This window comes from Eubalaena glacialis, chromosome 1 (assembly GCF_028564815.1).
Source record: "Eubalaena glacialis isolate mEubGla1 chromosome 1, mEubGla1.1.hap2.+ XY, whole genome shotgun sequence".
NCBI lineage: Eukaryota > Metazoa > Chordata > Mammalia > Artiodactyla > Balaenidae > Eubalaena > Eubalaena glacialis.
In genome coordinates this window covers 167,665,971-167,683,674 of record NC_083716.1, presented here as the reverse complement: position 1 = coordinate 167,683,674, position 17,704 = coordinate 167,665,971, and the positions used below count along the sequence as shown (strand labels likewise).

The 17,704-nt window shown below is 38.3% G+C and overlaps 2 protein-coding genes across 13 annotated transcripts in view; one reads left to right on the top strand and one right to left on the bottom strand.

The window, feature by feature from the left end:
- WDSUB1 (WD repeat, sterile alpha motif and U-box domain containing 1) overlaps positions 1 to 9,620 on the top strand; it is a 73,370-nt gene extending 63,750 nt beyond the window's left edge. For all 5 annotated transcript variants that reach the window (XM_061200577.1, XM_061200557.1, XM_061200547.1 and 2 more), the window contains exon 11: positions 9,439 to 9,620. In XM_061200577.1, coding sequence (XP_061056560.1) covers positions 9,439 to 9,596 — 158 coding nt within the window. In that variant the 3' untranslated portion in view covers positions 9,597 to 9,620. The remainder of the gene's footprint in view (positions 1 to 9,438) is intronic.
- A 2,636-nt stretch (positions 9,621 to 12,256) lies between these two features.
- The window catches only part of TANC1 (tetratricopeptide repeat, ankyrin repeat and coiled-coil containing 1), a 235,033-nt gene continuing 229,585 nt past the window's right edge, over positions 12,257 to 17,704 (bottom strand). For all 8 annotated transcript variants that reach the window (XM_061184053.1, XM_061184097.1, XM_061184083.1 and 5 more), the window contains 3 exons: positions 17,199 to 17,345; positions 16,185 to 16,285; positions 12,257 to 15,514 (listed from right to left, as the gene is read on the bottom strand). In XM_061184053.1, the coding sequence (XP_061040036.1) occupies positions 14,077 to 15,514; positions 16,185 to 16,285; positions 17,199 to 17,345 (1,686 nt within the window). In that variant the 3' untranslated portion in view covers positions 12,257 to 14,076. The remainder of the gene's footprint in view (positions 15,515 to 16,184; positions 16,286 to 17,198; positions 17,346 to 17,704) is intronic.

The following is a 17,704-nucleotide window of genomic DNA, read 5'->3' as shown; positions in this document are numbered from 1 at the left end:
AAAATTCAGTCTTATCTTTAATAGAACTGAACCAATTTCTTTTGCTTTCTTCTACTTCCCTTTTCCCCCTTCTTTCCTGAATTGATCACATGTCCTTTTTGGCTTTTTTCTTCCTCATGGTGTTTTTGGAAGGCTTATACCTTACATCTGTTGAATTAACTGTCTCAGAAAAAAATTTCTGAGACTTGTTTCTGCCTATATTTCAGCATTCTTACACAGTATTTTTTTCATCTATCCTTTTAAATGATGACTGCAGCATGGGCTTGGTGAAAAACACTTAAGCAACACAGAAATAAATATTTTGAAAATGTGGAGACTCTTCCATACTCTGGTATATCCTTCCAGATATTTTTCTAGCCACTTTTATAATTTTGTTTTATAACAAACAGGATGATACATTAAAAATTTAATTTACTTACTATATATCAGATAGTATTCCCTTGTTAGTATATTCAGAACTACTTCATTCTCAACTGCAGGACAGTATTTTATGGTATGGATGTTCCATATATTAACTCTTACTCTGTTAAGACATTTCTCCAAGTAATTCTGCAGAAAAAAAATCCACAGTCATATAGTATATACAGGTATACTTGTTGAAATATTTCTGTTGGATAAATTCTTGGATAAGTTCTCAATACTGATAGGCACTGCCATGTTTAATTTTTTTGTTTTAATTATGCTCACCTTTCATTATTTTTAAATATTGGCATGTGCAATTTTTGTCCATTTTTGACCTCCAGATAAATTATAGAATCATTTTGTTATGCTACAAAAGAAAATCTCATTGACATTTTGATTAGAGTTACAGAAAATCTAAAAATGAAATGTTAATTTGGGGGTGGAGTGAGTAGGAATGACAACTTTGCACTAGTCAAGCTTTCCGTCTATTCTGAACATTTAAATATGTTAATTTTTAGAAAAATAAGTAAGTGTTCACATTTATAACTCACCATTCTAAATTGTAAAAACCTAATAAACCTTATCTGAGCATGCTGATTTTTCTCTAAAGCCTTCACAGTGCTACTGAACCCAGGTCCGGCTGCTTGCTGCTTGCTGCTTGAAAGCCAATTCTCGAGAGACAAGTGTTGGTAGGAAAGGAAACATTGCTTTATTTTGGAGGCTGGCAACTGGCGGGGAGGGCAGATGCCAGTCCAAAGGCTGACTCCCCCTGCCGACAATCAGGGGGCAAGAGCGTATATAGACAGAGGGAGGGGGCTACATGCAGAAACAATACAGTCAGCTCTGACAGTCATCTTGAAATTGGTCATCGGTGGCCTGACCAGCATCATCTTGATTGTTTTAGGTACAGTTAATCTTCAGTTCCACGTTCGGTTTGTTTCCATTTCTTTTGAGGCCAATTCTTGGAATTGTGGCAGCTTATGTCATGGCTACAGCCTGGTCATCATGTAGGTAACTTCTTCCACCTGGTGGAGGTTTCAGTATCTATAAGACAGCTCACAGGATATGGCTCAGAATATTATCTGTAGCCCTTAAGGAGGAAGTAAAGGTCCTTGACTATGCTTAATGACTAAACTATTATTATTTGGTCTCCTTTGACTGTTTTCCTTTGTTTCTGCACTCTGATTAAACTTATTCTTTGGCTAAAGTTTTTCCACAGACAAAAGGCAGGCTGAGGATGTGGGGGGTGGGGGGCAAGGACCATAGGGTCCTGCTCTGTTTCAACGGTGATTTATCTCAATTATTTATAGAGAATACATTCTTTAGTGTCTGTTGTTTCAGTGCAAGTATAATGTCAGTTTCTGATTTTTTGTTTCAGTTTGATATGTATTTTTATTTCTCTTGTTCAGGGTACACTGCTTCTTGAATGAATTCTGTGCCTTTTATCAATTCTGGAAAACTTTGCTATTCTCATTCTGTACACCTTCTCCAGCCTGCCTACCAGTCATCTATTCTGCATTGTGTTAATGCTATACCATCGAGATTTTTTTTCAAAATTTCAGTATTTGTCATTTCTGGAAATCTGATTTAGCATGTAGATTAAGGTGCATAGACTGCTTGGGTTTAAATCCCAGCTATGTCTTTCCATACTTGTATGATCTTGGAAAGTTATTCAGGCCATGCATGAATTTCTTCATAAAGTTGTACAGATTAAATAATACAGGTAACAGTGCCCTGGAACAGCCTAATGATACACAATTAGCTGTATAAGTATTAAATATTTCTTTTTCATAGTACATTGTTTTAGATTCATTCCCATTTTAGGAATACTCACCGGTTGTTTCTATTATCAGTTTCTGAGGTTTGTGTGATCTTAATCCTTCAGTTTCTGCATGCTTGTCCTCAGTCAAGCATTACCTGTGGAAGTTGAGTACAGGAAGAGGGCATATAGTGCCAAAGGAGTGTTGGGCTTGCTTTGTCTGTTTCTCAGGACAACAGGTGGGCAGCGGTGGGCTAAGAACTTGGACAACAGATGTATTAAAAATTCAGAGCCCAGGCCTGTGAGCTAATATTTTTCACTTGAACTTTTTTCACTAGAGCAAAGCCATTTGAACCTGTAAGTCAGCTATCCATGTTAGAAATGGTGACTAAAAGAAGCACCTTTTAAGTATAATCTAGTAAGAAATTTTGGGGTTTACTTAATCTTTATTACTAGAAATAGAAGTGTATGGAATGAATAAAGTAAGTGTCATTACTTTGGTATCTTATCACAACTTAATTATCTGAGTATATTCTATAATTATGAAGTAAAATTCTGTGAATAGAGCTTATTAAATATTGTGTATTTCCTAGAACTATCTGGTATAGCTCTTGATTTGTCAACTCAGTGTCTATCTTGGTTTATAGCAAGAGTCAGATGGTACTCTCTGGGCAAAAATAATTTTAAAAATTACTGAAAGCTTTAAAATCCTTAGGTCAATTTAAAAAATATGAAAACAAGCAAACTTAGTTAATAAATACTGAATGTAATGTGCACTATATATTTTCTTTTAAAAATTGTCAGTTTTTTCCCCTAGTGATACATGTTTGATTTCAAATAAGCTAACTCTAGTTATAGTAAACTTCAGGCATGAATTTTTAAAAGAAACCCAAATTTTCAGATGCAGTTATTTCTAGTTACAGTGTTTCATTGCTTTTTTAAATTATACATGACAGACAGACTGTGGGTGGGGAAGCGGTCCTTGCTTTGTATTGTAGCTCTGATAATACCTTTTAGTGCTTTGGGATGAACTTTGGTAGAACAGTTTGAAAGCTGACATATAAATAGCAATGTTCTAGATCCACTCAGAATTCCTACTTTCTCTGGTAAACAAATGTTTCAGGGAATATATTTGACCCCAGTAGAAAACTATTGATTATTCCAAAGAATCACTACTTCATAATATCGCAGAAAGCTTATATTAAACTTTAGGATAAACTGTGACCAGTGTAACTGACTTTCTTATAGCAGGAAGCTTCTACCTCCATAGAGTGAATGGGTTGATATTTTATTCACTGCTACTGCTCAAGAAACTGACAACCCACAGGCAGGGAAGGAAAAATGATTCATTTAAGGGAATTCAATTAAAGGTGATAAAATACTATAAGATGATAATATGCTCTAACAATGTAGATATCATACAACTATTAAACATGGAGAGTAGAAAGTATGAAAAGTTGAATAAGCTGATTATTAATTAACTGAGTAAAAAGCCTATTTGAAATTTAGACATTGAGGGACAGAAAAATACTACTAGCTAATTTGAATATTACTTATAGTAAGGAACCAATAGACACTAATACTCTTGGTCTCATCTTTTTAAAAGGTATTAGTGTAAAGGTAAACCAGTAGGTCAAAAATACAAACTTCCCTAAGTATCAAAATGGAAGAAACCAGCTCCTATAGTGAAAGAATTTATGTAAGTAATCTATAAAAATATAAAAAAGAATGATAGAACTATTACCAAACGTACTGATAATAAACAATTTGGCTTAACTCATCCCTAAAGAAATGAAAGATTTGAGGTTAGTTGACAAAGGATAGACAAAAATGAGACAGTTGCAACTAAAAATAAAGGAGTTATATACTTGCCTGCAAGAGAATTCAGACCAAAAAAAAGTTAAAATGACACAGGATACTATATAATACTGAAGAGCACGATTCTCAGTGAGGACAACCATTACTAGCTATGCAGTCCCAAACACAGCAGCGACTTTCACAGAGCAGAAACTACAGACGGTGTAAGGAAATGTAAGGAGAAATACAGCACAGTAACAGACTTGATCATACCTCTCAGTCCAAAATAGGAAGTACGCCTTCTTTTTGAATATATCACCAGAAATAACAAAAACACCATTGGGTCACCACAAGAACTAAGAAATTAATAACAAAAGTGGGCCCCTTTCACCTGGAAGGTTAAAAACATTCTGTTATCATACGTATCTAGCTTGGTGGCAAATGAATTAGCTGTCAGTGAACTCACAATATTTCACACGCACATCATTTTTCAGTGATAGGCCAGTGTGATAGGTAAGATTGCGGTTCATTATATATCAGCTTTTCATAAATAAAAATTGAGTATATTTTCCTACTGAAACTATTCTTACAACTCAATAGTAAGACAAATAACCCAACTGAAAAAACAGGCAAAGGATTTGAATAGACCTTTGGCCAATAAACACTGGAAAAGGTGCTCAACATCGTTAGGGAAGTGAAAATCAATACCACAAAGAGAGACCTCAGAACCTTCACACCAACTAGGAAGACTAGAATCAAAAGGATGAAAGATGGCAAGGAGATGCAGAAATACTGCTAGTGGGAATGGAAAATGGTGCAGCTGCTGTTGAAAACAGTTTGGCAGTTCCTCAAAAAGTTAAACATAGTTACCATATGACCACACAATTGTACTTCTAGATATTTATCCTAGAGAACTGAAAATATGTTCATACAAAAAGTTGTACTTGAATGTTCATAGCAGTCTTATTGATAATAGCCAAAAAGTGGTAATAACTCAAATGTCCCATCACTGGATGGACAAATTTAAAAATCTGGTATATCTACACAATGGAATATTAATCAGATATAAAAGGGAACAGATACTTATACATGCTGCATAGATGAACCTTGGAAACATTATGCTAAGTGAAAGAAGCCAGGCAACAAAGGCCACATATTGTATGGTTCTGTTTACAGGAAATGTCCAGAATAGGCAAATCCGTAGAGACAGAAAGTAGATTAGTGGTCACTGGGGGAGAGGAATGACTGCTAATAGGTTCAGAGTTTCTTTATGGAATGATGAAAATGTTCTGAAATTAGATAGTGGTGATGGTTGCACAACTCTAAATTATACTAAGAACCACTGAATTGTATATTTAAAAGGGTGGCTTTTATGGTATGTGACTTATATCTCAAAAACAAAAGGTGGTAACAGTATCTGCAGAAAGCATCTATGTTCTCTAGGACTCAGGGAACAAAGGGAATGAGTTGAGGTTATTAGAACCTCACGTGGGTCTCTCAGAACCAGAACTCAGGCTTCTAAGAAGGGGGAGCTACCCAGCTGGTGCTTCTTTCTCTAAAGGGGGAAGGGTAAGAGGTTTGGGCAGTACCTACAGTGAAGCAAATAAAAAAAAATTTGGAGAGTATAACCAGTTACCCCTGCCAGATAAAGGGCCATGACCAGGCACAACACTGATAGGAGCCTTCACCCTGTTTTTGTCTCCTTCTAGAGGAATCCTATTGCAGGATTTAACAAGGAGCCAGCTGGCAAAGCAGAAATGTGGTTTACAGTATCCTGGCTCCTAGCATGCTGAGTCCTCAGCATTATATATGGATTTGGAGCTGAGGCACCATAGGTTAACAGGGCTAATCAGCATTTAGCAAGTTACATCAATGAGGAATCAGTAGCCTTCGTGTGTGTGTGTGTGTGTGTGTGTAAACAAAAAGCAGTTAAAAGGTATGATGGAAGACAATTTACAACAAAAACAAAACACTAGACATAAGAAATATGCAAAATTTACCAAAACAACATGAAGAAAACCATAAAACATCCCTGTAAAGTTTACTTGGAAAAAAATGGGAAGCATAGCACACTGGTAGATAGGAAGACTCATCGTGAGCAAGATGTCACTATTAGGCTTTTTCCTAGAAATACAGAAGGTGATTATTAGGTTCCATTGGAAAGAACACACAACAAAGAAAGAACACACAACAAATAACCTAGAAAATAAAAAACAAAGAGCCTTACCAGATATTAGAACATGTTATAAAGTCTCTATAAAGTATACAGTGTGAGATGGGCACATGAATAGACTAATGGAAAATAATTCTTAAAAGTCCAGAAATTGATCCAAGTACATTTGGAAGTTTAGTGAATGATAAAAATGAAATTTTACATCAGTGGGAAAAATAAGGAATTTTAAAAAGGGGTATTCTGACAACTAAGTAGTCATATGGAAAAGGATAAAACTGGCTTCATCTGTCATACTACACATCTAAATTAATTCCAAATGAATTAGACATATAAAAAATGAAACCTTTACAAGTCCCAGAAGAAAATGTAGGTAAACTCCTTGATAACCTGGAAATAGGGATACTTCCTAACCTGGACTCAAAATCCAAAAGAAATAAGTATAAAAATTGAAAAGTGTTCATATTCCATGGATGAAATAAACATTAAAAAAATTAATATCAATCCTTCTCAAACTCTTCCAAACAACAGAAGAGGAGGAAACACTTACAAACTCATTTTACGAGCCAGTATTACTCTTAAGAAAACCAGACGAGGACACCACAAGAAAAAATTACAGGCCAATATCATTGATAACCATAGATGCACAAATCCTCAACAAAATATCAGCAAACCAAATTCAACAATACATTGAAAGAATCATACACCATGGTCAAGTGGGATTTATTCCAGGGATGCAAGAATTGTTCAGCATCTGTAAATCAATCACTGTGATATATCACATTAACAAAATGAAGGATAAAAATCATATGACCATCTCAATAGATGCCGAAAAGCATTTGCCAAAATTTAATATCCATTTATGATAAAAAACTTTCAATAAAGCAGGCATAGAGAGCATTACCTCAACATCATAAAGGCCATATATGACAAGCCCACAGCTCATATCATACTCAATGGTGAAAAGCTGAAATCTCTCCTTCCAAAGATCTGGAACAAGACAAGGATGCAGACTCTCACTACTTTGATTCAACATAGCATTGGAAGTCCTAGCCAGAGCATTTAGGCAAGAAAAAGAAATAAAAGGCATCCAAATTGGAAAAGAAGTAAAACTTGTCTCTATTGCATATGACATAATATATACAGAAAACCCTATAGAGCCCACCAAAAAACTATTATAACTAATCAACCAATTCGATAAAGTTGCAGGTTAACAAAAATTGTTATATAAAAATCAGTTGTGTTTCTGTATACTAGTAACAAGCTAGCAGAAAGAGAAATTAAGAAAACAATCCCATTTGCAATTGCATCAAGAAGAAGAATATACCTAGGAATTTAACTCAGGAAGTAAGAGATTGGTACACTGAAAACTACAAGACATTAAGGTAATTGAAGAAGACACAAATAAATGGAAAGATATTCTGCGCTGATGGATAAGAATATCGTTGAAATGTCCATACTACCCAAGCAATCTACAGATTTAATGCAATCTCTATCAAAATCGCAATGGCATTTTTCACAGAAAAAGAACAATCCTAAGGTTTGTATGAAACCACAAAAGACTCCAAATAACCAAAGCAATCTGGAGAAAGAAGAGCAAAAATAATCATCATGTTGCACACCTGAAACTTTTGTCAGTTATATCTCAAAAATAAATCTTCTGAAATAAAGAGTAATCTAATAGAAAAGTGAGCCAAAAATATGGTCAGTTTACAGGAAAAAGAAAAGCAAATGGCTCAAACATACGAAGAAATGTTCTAGCTCCCTCATAATAAAATAAAACTACTTGATACACTATACCATTGCTCATGAGAGACTGGTAAAAACTCAGTTTGACAGCACATTCTCTTGGTTGGGCTCGGGGGAAAATTCAGGCACTCTAAATAACATTGCTAGTGGGAAAAAAAAATGGTAGAATTCCTGTGGAAGTACTAGCATTTCTAGCAAAATTGTATACATTTTCTCTGATGCAGCAGTCCTACTGCTAGAATCTCCCCCCAAATGATAACACTCACTGTTCATTGCAGCACTATTTGTAAAAAGGTATTGGAAATAACCCAGATGTCCATCAATACATCCATACAGGGGAGTACTGTGGGGGAATAAAAAAGCAATGTATAGTTAAGTAAAAAACAAACCAACCAGGTACAGAATAGTGTGGAGCATGCTAACTTTTACGTACGTAAGAATGTATTATGCACTGTGTGTGTACACATACATTTGCTTATATTTTCAAAAGGAAAGGGTAAACAGAAATGTAACGTACATGGCTACCTATATGGGAAGGGAGAGAACATGGGTTGGACAGAGAGACTCTTAATGTGACTTGTTTTTATAGTTTTTACTTTGAAACCATTTAAATGTTAAAATACATCATGAAAAACAAAACAGTCTCTAAAAATTGGGAGGATAAAAAGGGAAGCAAATGGACCACGTTATATGTCCAGTAACATAATCAGAAATTTTGTTTTTTTCAAGTGATTGTCAAACACAGGATTTCAATTAGACAACCCTAGTGGATCTATCTTGGTGACAGAAAGAGCCAGAAAGAAATCTTAAAAATCTTTCACAGTCTTACATTAGTAATATATTGGCATTGTTAGTTTGAAACAGTTGTATGCATTGCAGATTAAAAGAAATAGGTTAACGCGTAAATGTAATTAGGAACTAAGATTTTCAGTTTAAGAGAAAGAGCTACAAGTATAAAAAAAAGTAGTGAAGCAAAACCTCCAACCTTAACACATGCAAAAAAGTTTGTAAGAACATGGTATGAAAAACCTTAGCCAATGAATCTTTTTTTTTTTTTTTTTGCATAGTAAATCCCTTTACTGTCAAGTCCTTTGTGGGGTGAGTTCTATAATCTCTTGGTATCTGTTTTCCTGACTTTTCAACATGTCGGAAAGTTTTGCCTTGTCATCCCCAGAGCTTTTTGCTCCCATCTTTAGCCACATTAACTGACACATAGCTGACAGCACTAGCAGGGCACTGTAGCTTCACTACCACTTTCCTCTACCTGGCTCGTTTCCTTTCTTCCTTTGTGCTACATCTGAATTTTTGACAGTCCTTTTTTCAGTTTTTTGACACTTTTCGAGGTAATTTTTGCAATCTTAATGCATCTTAAATGGTAGAATTTAGGATGTTGTTGCAGAAATATTTTGGGAGCAGTGGTGCTAGACAAGACTACCACTTAAATTACAGTAAAGGCCTTGGCAATGGAGTTTTTATACCCATTTTAGTAATCCTAACTTCCCTTTCCTACATTGCAAATAATTTCTGTATGTGGTTTTGTTCTGTTTTGTTTTGTTTTTAGATGGCTATTCATACGAAAAGGAAGCAATGGAAAATTGGATCAGCAAAAAGAAACGTACAAGTCCCATGACAAATCTTGTCCTTCCTTCAGTGGTACTTATACCAAATAGGACTCTGAAAATGGCCATTGATCGATGGCTGGAGACACATCAAAAATAAAACTGTTTATTTTATATTGCATTATTTATATTTTCTGTGATCTCATTTGAATGATTTAAAGGTAGATACTAATCAGACATTATTAAAAGCAAAACAGAAGGAGAAAGGTAAACTTCTTAAACTTGGTTACCTATAAAAACTATTTACTGGCTATTTTCATTCTTTAAAACATAGGAACTAAGTAACACATATAACATCTTTTCTATTTTTACTATAAAAGTCTTTTTATACTGGTGAAAAAAAGCTTAACCTGTAGAGAAGTAAAGTTTTACAACTTTAAATTGCCATGCTCAAATTTATTCTTGTTATAGATCATATTCCATTATAACCAAAGATTGGAATAATCTAGAATATAACAGATAAATCCTAATTAATAACTGTTCATTTGATAACTCTTTGGAATCCTTCTAAAGAGAATTTTTAGCAAAACAATTGTAGATTTGTTTATGACTAAATTGAGAAAATCACTTTGACATGTTTAATGAACAATTTTGTTAGATTCTCAGTTTGCAAGGTAGTAATGATTTCTCCCCCATTGTCCAAACCTAGGTACAAGTTAGATGGAATAAATTATCACAGATGATACGTCAAGTTGACTTTGCTGAAACATATAAAGTGGCAAACTAGCCTCCTTTTAGAATTTAGAATTCTTAAAAGTTCTCACATAATAGTTTAAGCTAAGGTGACTATACATTTTTACACAATAGACTGATAGCTAATACAACACCCTGATAAACATTCAGAAGAAAACTTCAAGTTCGGGAAGCTGAGGTTGTGTTGACTCTCCATTCGTCTCACAAGTTGTTTACCAGAATGGAAGCCATTAGTGGGAAAGCTTGTTAGAACTAAACTCTAAGGGCAGGCAGGGACCAAGACTCTGTGCTTACCCCCAGAATCCTCATTGTCGTTGTTCTGAAATATGAAAACACAGAAATAAAAGGGAAAAATCAGTGTAAGTATTCCGTCAGCCTTTTCTAGTGTTTTATAAACTTATAGCTAATATGCTGTATGTTCACAGAAAGGTGGAAAGCTACCACAGAAATCTCCAAAAACCTGTTCTTTGTAATTGCTGCTTTGTAAAATTTCTGTCATCCTAATGTATTATTACTGAATTTTATTTCCTTTGTGTCACAGCTGGGATTCACAATACGTGATTCTAGAAGAGTATTTTTTTTTTTTTCATACTACACATGCTGCTCACATTCTTACTCATGAGGACAAAAAAAGGATGGGAACATGTTCTAGAAGGTGTTTTTCTATTGTATTCTATAGAGGAGGTATGCTAACATAATTCTAACAAAAGACTGGGTAAAATTGATAGAGCCCACCATTGGACCAGATATCTTTTGTTTTGATAAAATAATAGACTTATTTTCCAAAGAAGCCTGGCTGGTTTTCACATAAAAATTACTGAAAATCACTGAAGTCATTGATAGAAAACACAGTAAAAGGTTGGTTATTTGCTAAATGTGTTAAAGAAGGCGATTTTCTTTTTTACGTTTCACTAGGATGGTTTCTTGTTAGATAGCTGAAAACTAAGATGCCAATTTACGAAAGTGAAGTGCATCTGTTTTTATATACAAACAAACCAAAGCTAAGCTGCTACTCCTTCCCACAAACACAAGCAAACAAAAAACTAAATAAACCAAATCCAAACTCACCCATAGGAAAGGACACCACACGGCCCCTCTGCACTCTTGGGGGCCACCATCCGTGCAGGACTAGGCAGGAGCAGCCCTCACCTGCCTGCCCGCTGCCCGGTCCTCAGCACTGACCAGTAGCATCCCAAGGAGACTGCACTTCCTGGGGTAATTGGACCAAATACTTTTACTAAGAAATCTATCAATCAAAATCATAATGTAATGTATAATAAATTCTACTAATAGTCACACTGGGAGCATCACAGGAAGTCATCCAATAAGAATGATCTATTAATAGAGTTTTCCCCTCCTACCCAGTTTTTTGTTTTTTACCTTTAGTTTAAATATATGGCTTTCAAGAGAGACTGAAAATACTTTACTTGGCCTTGCTAGTAATAGCAGTAACCACACAATAACCTGAAGTTGCTTAGGCTTAAGATTCCAAGTCAGGATTTTATCACAATACAACAGTTTAATGTTCACACTCATTCATACTACTTTGTCTTTATAACCACATATTTCAGTTTCAAACACTTTTAACTCAAAGATAACAGAAATGTGAAGAACAAACTTTCACACTGGCACAGTGTTCAGTGCATGTATCGCCAGAGTGAGAGTTAAATACTGAAGATACCCTGTTGCCACTAAAACCACACACCAGGATTTCCGAACAGAAAAGTATAGAATGCTCTTCATGCGTTCTTCTCATTTCAGGCAAAAAGACTAATTTTGACCCTGGAATGTTTTGGGATTTCTAGAAGCCATTACCCTTGTTCTGAAATTATTAAATAAAATTAAATATGTATTTGTAGTATTACTGAAAAACAGGCTCTCTACTTCTTTAGGATAACAAAATCACTCAGGATTTAAGCAAGACAGCTGACATCAGGATCTTCTCTACTTAGCCATTGTTTCATTTAATGCAAAACAAATTCTATTAATTGTCTTTATTCCATATGGAAAAGTACAGTAGTTGTGCAGAAACAAAACTACATAACAAAAGAGTAAGACTTCCACAAATATTAAAGAAAACAATAAACAATAAATAAGCCATAGTAGTTATAGCAGAACTCATGAAACGCCTCTAAAAAAAGACTGATAAAGCTGTACAAAGTACACTGTACACACTCAGGAACAAATGAAGAATGACACCAGAAGAGTCCTATTCATACAAAACCATAATGATGCTCACAGGGACTTCATTACAACTATTCATTTTTAAAACATTCTGTAAATATAGAACTTCCTTCTCTCCAATTCTAGAAAATAAATTTCACATCCCAACATACAAAACAAATACACTCCCACCTCTCTCAAACTAGTATTTTAACATCCTCCAATAGCACACCATTTTCATATAAAAATACCTTTAAATCAAGGTTCACTCCTGTACCTTATCTTTACAAATGAATAATACATCAGTTTCGACTTAAGTAGCACCTCAAAGGTGTTCATATAAATGAGATAAAGTGCTGTTACTGGTATACTGTTAACATGCCATATTATATATTATCGTTCAGTGCAATAACCAGGATGGACGAAGCTTAAAAAGAACATGCAAATATATGACTTTAAGATTACTTGAAATAGTTGTTATATTTACAAGTCTGAATACAACTTGGCTATATGATATATACAACATGTGGCTATAAAGTAATGACTGTATAATAAAACGAAAGCAATAACCAACCACACCTTAAGTATCCAAATTAAATATTGTCATTAGAGGACCTTGGAAGGCTTATTCCAGGAGTGCTATCATTGATAAAAGCAGTTTGGGAACCAACTGAGAGCTAATTTACATGTCACCGAGAATGCTGTATTCTTAGTATTTTAGCCCAAATTCAACTTAACCACCAATCACGATTCCAAATGGTTTATACTATTTCCAAATATTAAAAACACCTTGAAGCGGGAAATATAGTTCCAAAAAAAGGAACCATAACAGAGAAATAAGTGTTTAATCTTTTTAAGGGAACTGCTATAAAGGGAACAATACTTGGATGTTCTTGTATTTTACTTAAAAAACAAAAGTCAGCCATATAACATGTATAGTCACATTCAGCTAGAAATTATTTATTTTTATATATATATATATATATATATATATACACACACACACACATGCACATACACACTGACCCTTGAACAACAAAGGTTTGAATTGTACAGGTCCACTTATACATGGATTTTCTTTTCCCCGGTCAATACATACTACATGATCCACAGTTGGTTGAATACGAGGATGTGGAACCCTCCATAGGGCCGACTAAAAGTTACACTGTACATTTTTGACTGTACAGGGGATCGGCGCCCCTAAGTCCCATGTTGTTCAAGGGTCAACTGTATGTGTATGTGCATATATATATAAATTAAGATTTGACTCATTGGAACTGTAACTTGAAAATTCCATCTTTTCCAAAACACATCACCTGGATATTACGTCATGAGTTAAACTTATCACTAGACATTTACACTATCTAAAAAATAATATGATCTTACCACATAGCAAAGGCTAGGAGAAAAGTGATAAAAACCAAACAATTTCAAAAGAGAGAAGCATGAGTTAATGTCTTCTTGGCTGTCTTAAATTTTTAACTTAATAGGCATAACTAGTTGTAGTTTTCAATTCTGGTTAGCATTCTTATTTCTGGTGACTTCTATCTATTTATCAAAGAAATTTAATCCCACATTTTCAATATATCAATGGCATCTGATCCACCCCCAAGGGAAAATAAATATATGACTAAAGAGTAATTTTTCTCACAACCAACCATTTAATTACTAACAGGAGCCAACACACTGTTTTCCAAATACTACAAATGGGTCTCTCTTACGGCTCACACATTTGATTCTATGAATGATCGCTTTGGTTTTGCTGAAGGGAGGTGACTCCTGTGGGCTTCACTGCTGATGTGAGGTTGCTGTTTAGAGAGACTTTCCTGATACGCATGAGAAACAGTCTTAGTTATCCGGCTGTCTTGACAGTGGACTGGAATTTGGCACTTCTTTTCTTCTAGCTCCTTCCCCTGGGCCCCGTTGTGGACCCCTCCACCCAGAGTAGACACAGAACGGGTTTTGGCTTGGCTACTGTATCCTCCTGCTTGTTTGAGAGAGGGCTTCTCAGAGTGTGACGCCTGCAGGCCAGCCGCAGAAGGAGTGTTCGTCGGCAGCCCCTCTGGCACCGCGCAGTGCCAGGTGCGGCTGGGAGGGTGGCTCTGCTGCTGGAACCTCGCTGTCTTATCCATGATGCCCATGAACGGAGTGCTGCGCGGCCTGTGCTCAGCTGGGCCACTCGGAGCCTGGCTACCAACCTTGTCTTTTATTCGAGCATCTGGTCCTTGGACCTTGAAGCCCTCTGAAAAACTGCTGCTTGAAGCCAAACTACTGGTTGAACTTGACATCTTGATGCTGCTTGACGGGGAACCGGAAGAGCCTGAGCTGGTGAGGGAAGCCGGGTGCCGCACGTCGCTGCAGCTCACAGGCCCGCCTGGGTTCAGAGGGGCTACGTCCACAGCCACGGTGGCACGAGACAGAAGCCTCTCTGCAGTTTTTATCTTACTCGGTAAAGGATACGCAGCATCACCGTCACTGGGCTGCAGCTGGACGCTGGGGCTGGGCCCCAGCCGATCTCCCGAGTGACCAGAAGCTGCTCCCGCAGTGAAGGTGCCTGTTCCCTCCACATGCTGGTTTCTGCTCCCGGCAGCGGGGGTGGCAGAGACTCTTCCAGGCATGGGACTCGGGGGAGGATTCTGCGAAGAGACCTGCGTTTTCAAGCTAGCACTTCTCACGCCAGCTTGCCCAGAACCCAGGTGCTGGCTGGTTTTCACGATCTGTGCCTGCTTGGTGGGCTGCACCCTCAGCCCCGGCTGAGCGACCGGCTCCCTCGGGGGCTTGCTCAGCCCCGGCCGATTCTGTGGCGATACCGGCCTCATTTTGGACTGGAGCCCTTCTTGAAGGTTTCGGATGTATGGGGAGGGGGCAGAGGAGGGCGGCTGGGGCCTGGGAGCGAGGGGAACGGATTCTTCCTGTGGAGAGGTCTCCTCCTCCTCAGCCTCCTCAAGATGAAAGTGGTCGTTCAGGCCGGGGGTCGGGGCGTCCTCCTCGTGGTCCGAGTCGGCGGGGGGCGCTGGTGGCGGGCACTGCTGCTTCTGCTGCTGGCTCCTCTGGAGCTGCTTGCATTCCTCTTCTACGCGCGCCAGGAGCCTCCGGATCTCCTGGTTGGTGGGACAGAGCTTCACGGCTTCCCGCAAGTCAGCCAGAGCGGCCGTGAACTGCCTTTGTATTAAAAGAGACGATATAATTACAGGCCATGTAAGAACAAGCTCTGAACGTAACTGTTCATAAAGCAGCTCTGCTAAAAGAAAAGAGAAGGTAGCTGAGTGAGTTCTGCACACTCACGGCGTGGACGGAAGCCATGGAACAAGCTTGGAGTTCCTCGGCTAAGTGGGAGAGCTGAACTCTAACGCAGACCTGAGCGGCTCCGGGGCCCTGCTGTCTCTATAAAGACCACTGGGCTGGGGTGAGCGCAGGCAGAAAGCAGTGGGGGTCAGAATCCTCTTAAGGTCACCTTCCCCATCCCTCTCACCACGTCCACCTACAACTCAAGACCGATGGACTCCACCCAGCCTCCCCACCGCCGCCTCCCGGTGTCTGTAGTCGGTGGTCTCACTGATAACATGGACTAAGCTAGGAACTTTATGCTGCAGTACACGTCAGCTGTGGGGATAGTTACTGAGATGTCTGGAGAAAATAAACGTTTAGCCACTGCTAAAGATAGCCACTGCTGCGCCTTCTGGAAGCTACCTGTTCAGTAGTAAAAGGGAGGAGAAGCACTGAGTGATGCTCATGAATCAGAAGCCCCCAAAGTCAAAGCAGCAGCTTTGATGTCAGAGAAAGACAAGCAGGCTTCTCTAGTCACAGTCACATGTCTAACCCCAGACGGTACCTGCTGCTCCTCTTTGCTCTCGCTCTGGCATAAAAGGCTTCATAGGACTTTGGTTTCAACTCGAGAGCCTTGGAAGCAAATTCTTCTGCCATGCCGAAGTCCTGGTATCAATATTTAAATACACAAGTCAGAAGCAGCACTGAAACATGATTACAGGCAACATTTTAATAAGAGTTTTGCTCTAGAGGTTAGTAGAGAATTGGGACACAATTGGAGCGAGATGAAGGGGAAGGTAGGTTGGTTTTTTTGTTGTGAAGTTAGGAGACAGTTACAGCTTATTAATGTTCTTACAAGAAGAATCCCACAGAGAAGCAAAAATCGGTGACTCAGGAGAGAGAGAAAGAATGGTGGTGGAAGCAGCGCAGCAGAGGCGAGGGCTGATGGGAGCCCGCCCCCGGGGGGAGGGGGAGCCTCAGAGGGGCCCGGACACTGCAGCACCTGCAGCAGGAAGGCGGGCAGAGTATGTGAGCACAGAAGCAGGCGGGTCACAGATTTGGTGGAGGGAGGATGAAGTTAAAAAAAAAGAAAAACTAAGAAAGAAATTGGTACTGAAACAAATCTAGTTACTAGTTACAAGTCAACTGTGAGTTAACTACAATTAATTACAAATTAACCAGTTCCTGGCTTACCCTCTGAGCAAACATAATAACACTAAGCTGATTATAACACATTTGTGTTGGACTTTACAATGATGCCCTTTCCTTCTGAATCTGGGGACAGCCGCTCGTGACAGTGCTGGCAACGTGCAGTTGGGCAGGGGTGGAGGAGCAGTTTGCATGTGCTTGTCATCACGGAGGCAGAGAAACTACGTCCATGTGCACTCTCTCAGCACCTCGGGAGGTGGGTGGTGCTGTGATCTAATGATGGTCACCCCAGACAAGCAGCTCCCCATGCGCCACGTTCACAGAAAAGGGCAAACAAACCAGACAGGAGGTCTCATGATTTGGTCTGTAGAAGGGCAGGCCTTCACCACTGTGAGAACAGCTAAAGGACTGGAATAAGGGGCCCGCTTACATTTGTTTTTCTTCGGCAGCGAGACAAATTGAGATAGAGGGAAACCCTTAGCTCATTGAATGGTCTCATGTCCTCTCCGAATCCTTCTCGAGGAAACTTCCTTAAGGCATACTGGTACCTCTGGGCTGCCTCTTTCATCTTCCCTTTCTAGGATTCAAAAATCAGAGAAATTTATCGTTTCCAGCGGCTCCAAGATGAATAAAGATCCTAATGAGGACAGGCCACGGCCAGAACCGGTCCACTAACCGACCTGGACACGCAGCTTCACTGTCTGCCTAGGCATCTGCAACCAGAGCTGGGTTTACAGGAAGGGATCTGGAAACTGCCAAACCCATAACCATCAATCTTAAAACATCAGATTATCTTCTCTGTTACATATTTTTGACAACCATTTCATGAATGATCTCTCATCTAAAGATACTTTAATGCAGAGTGTAACAGAAATCAAATGGAAAAACCACGCCGTCCCTAAGGCAAGCAGTCTTGTGGATAAACCTAGAGCTGCT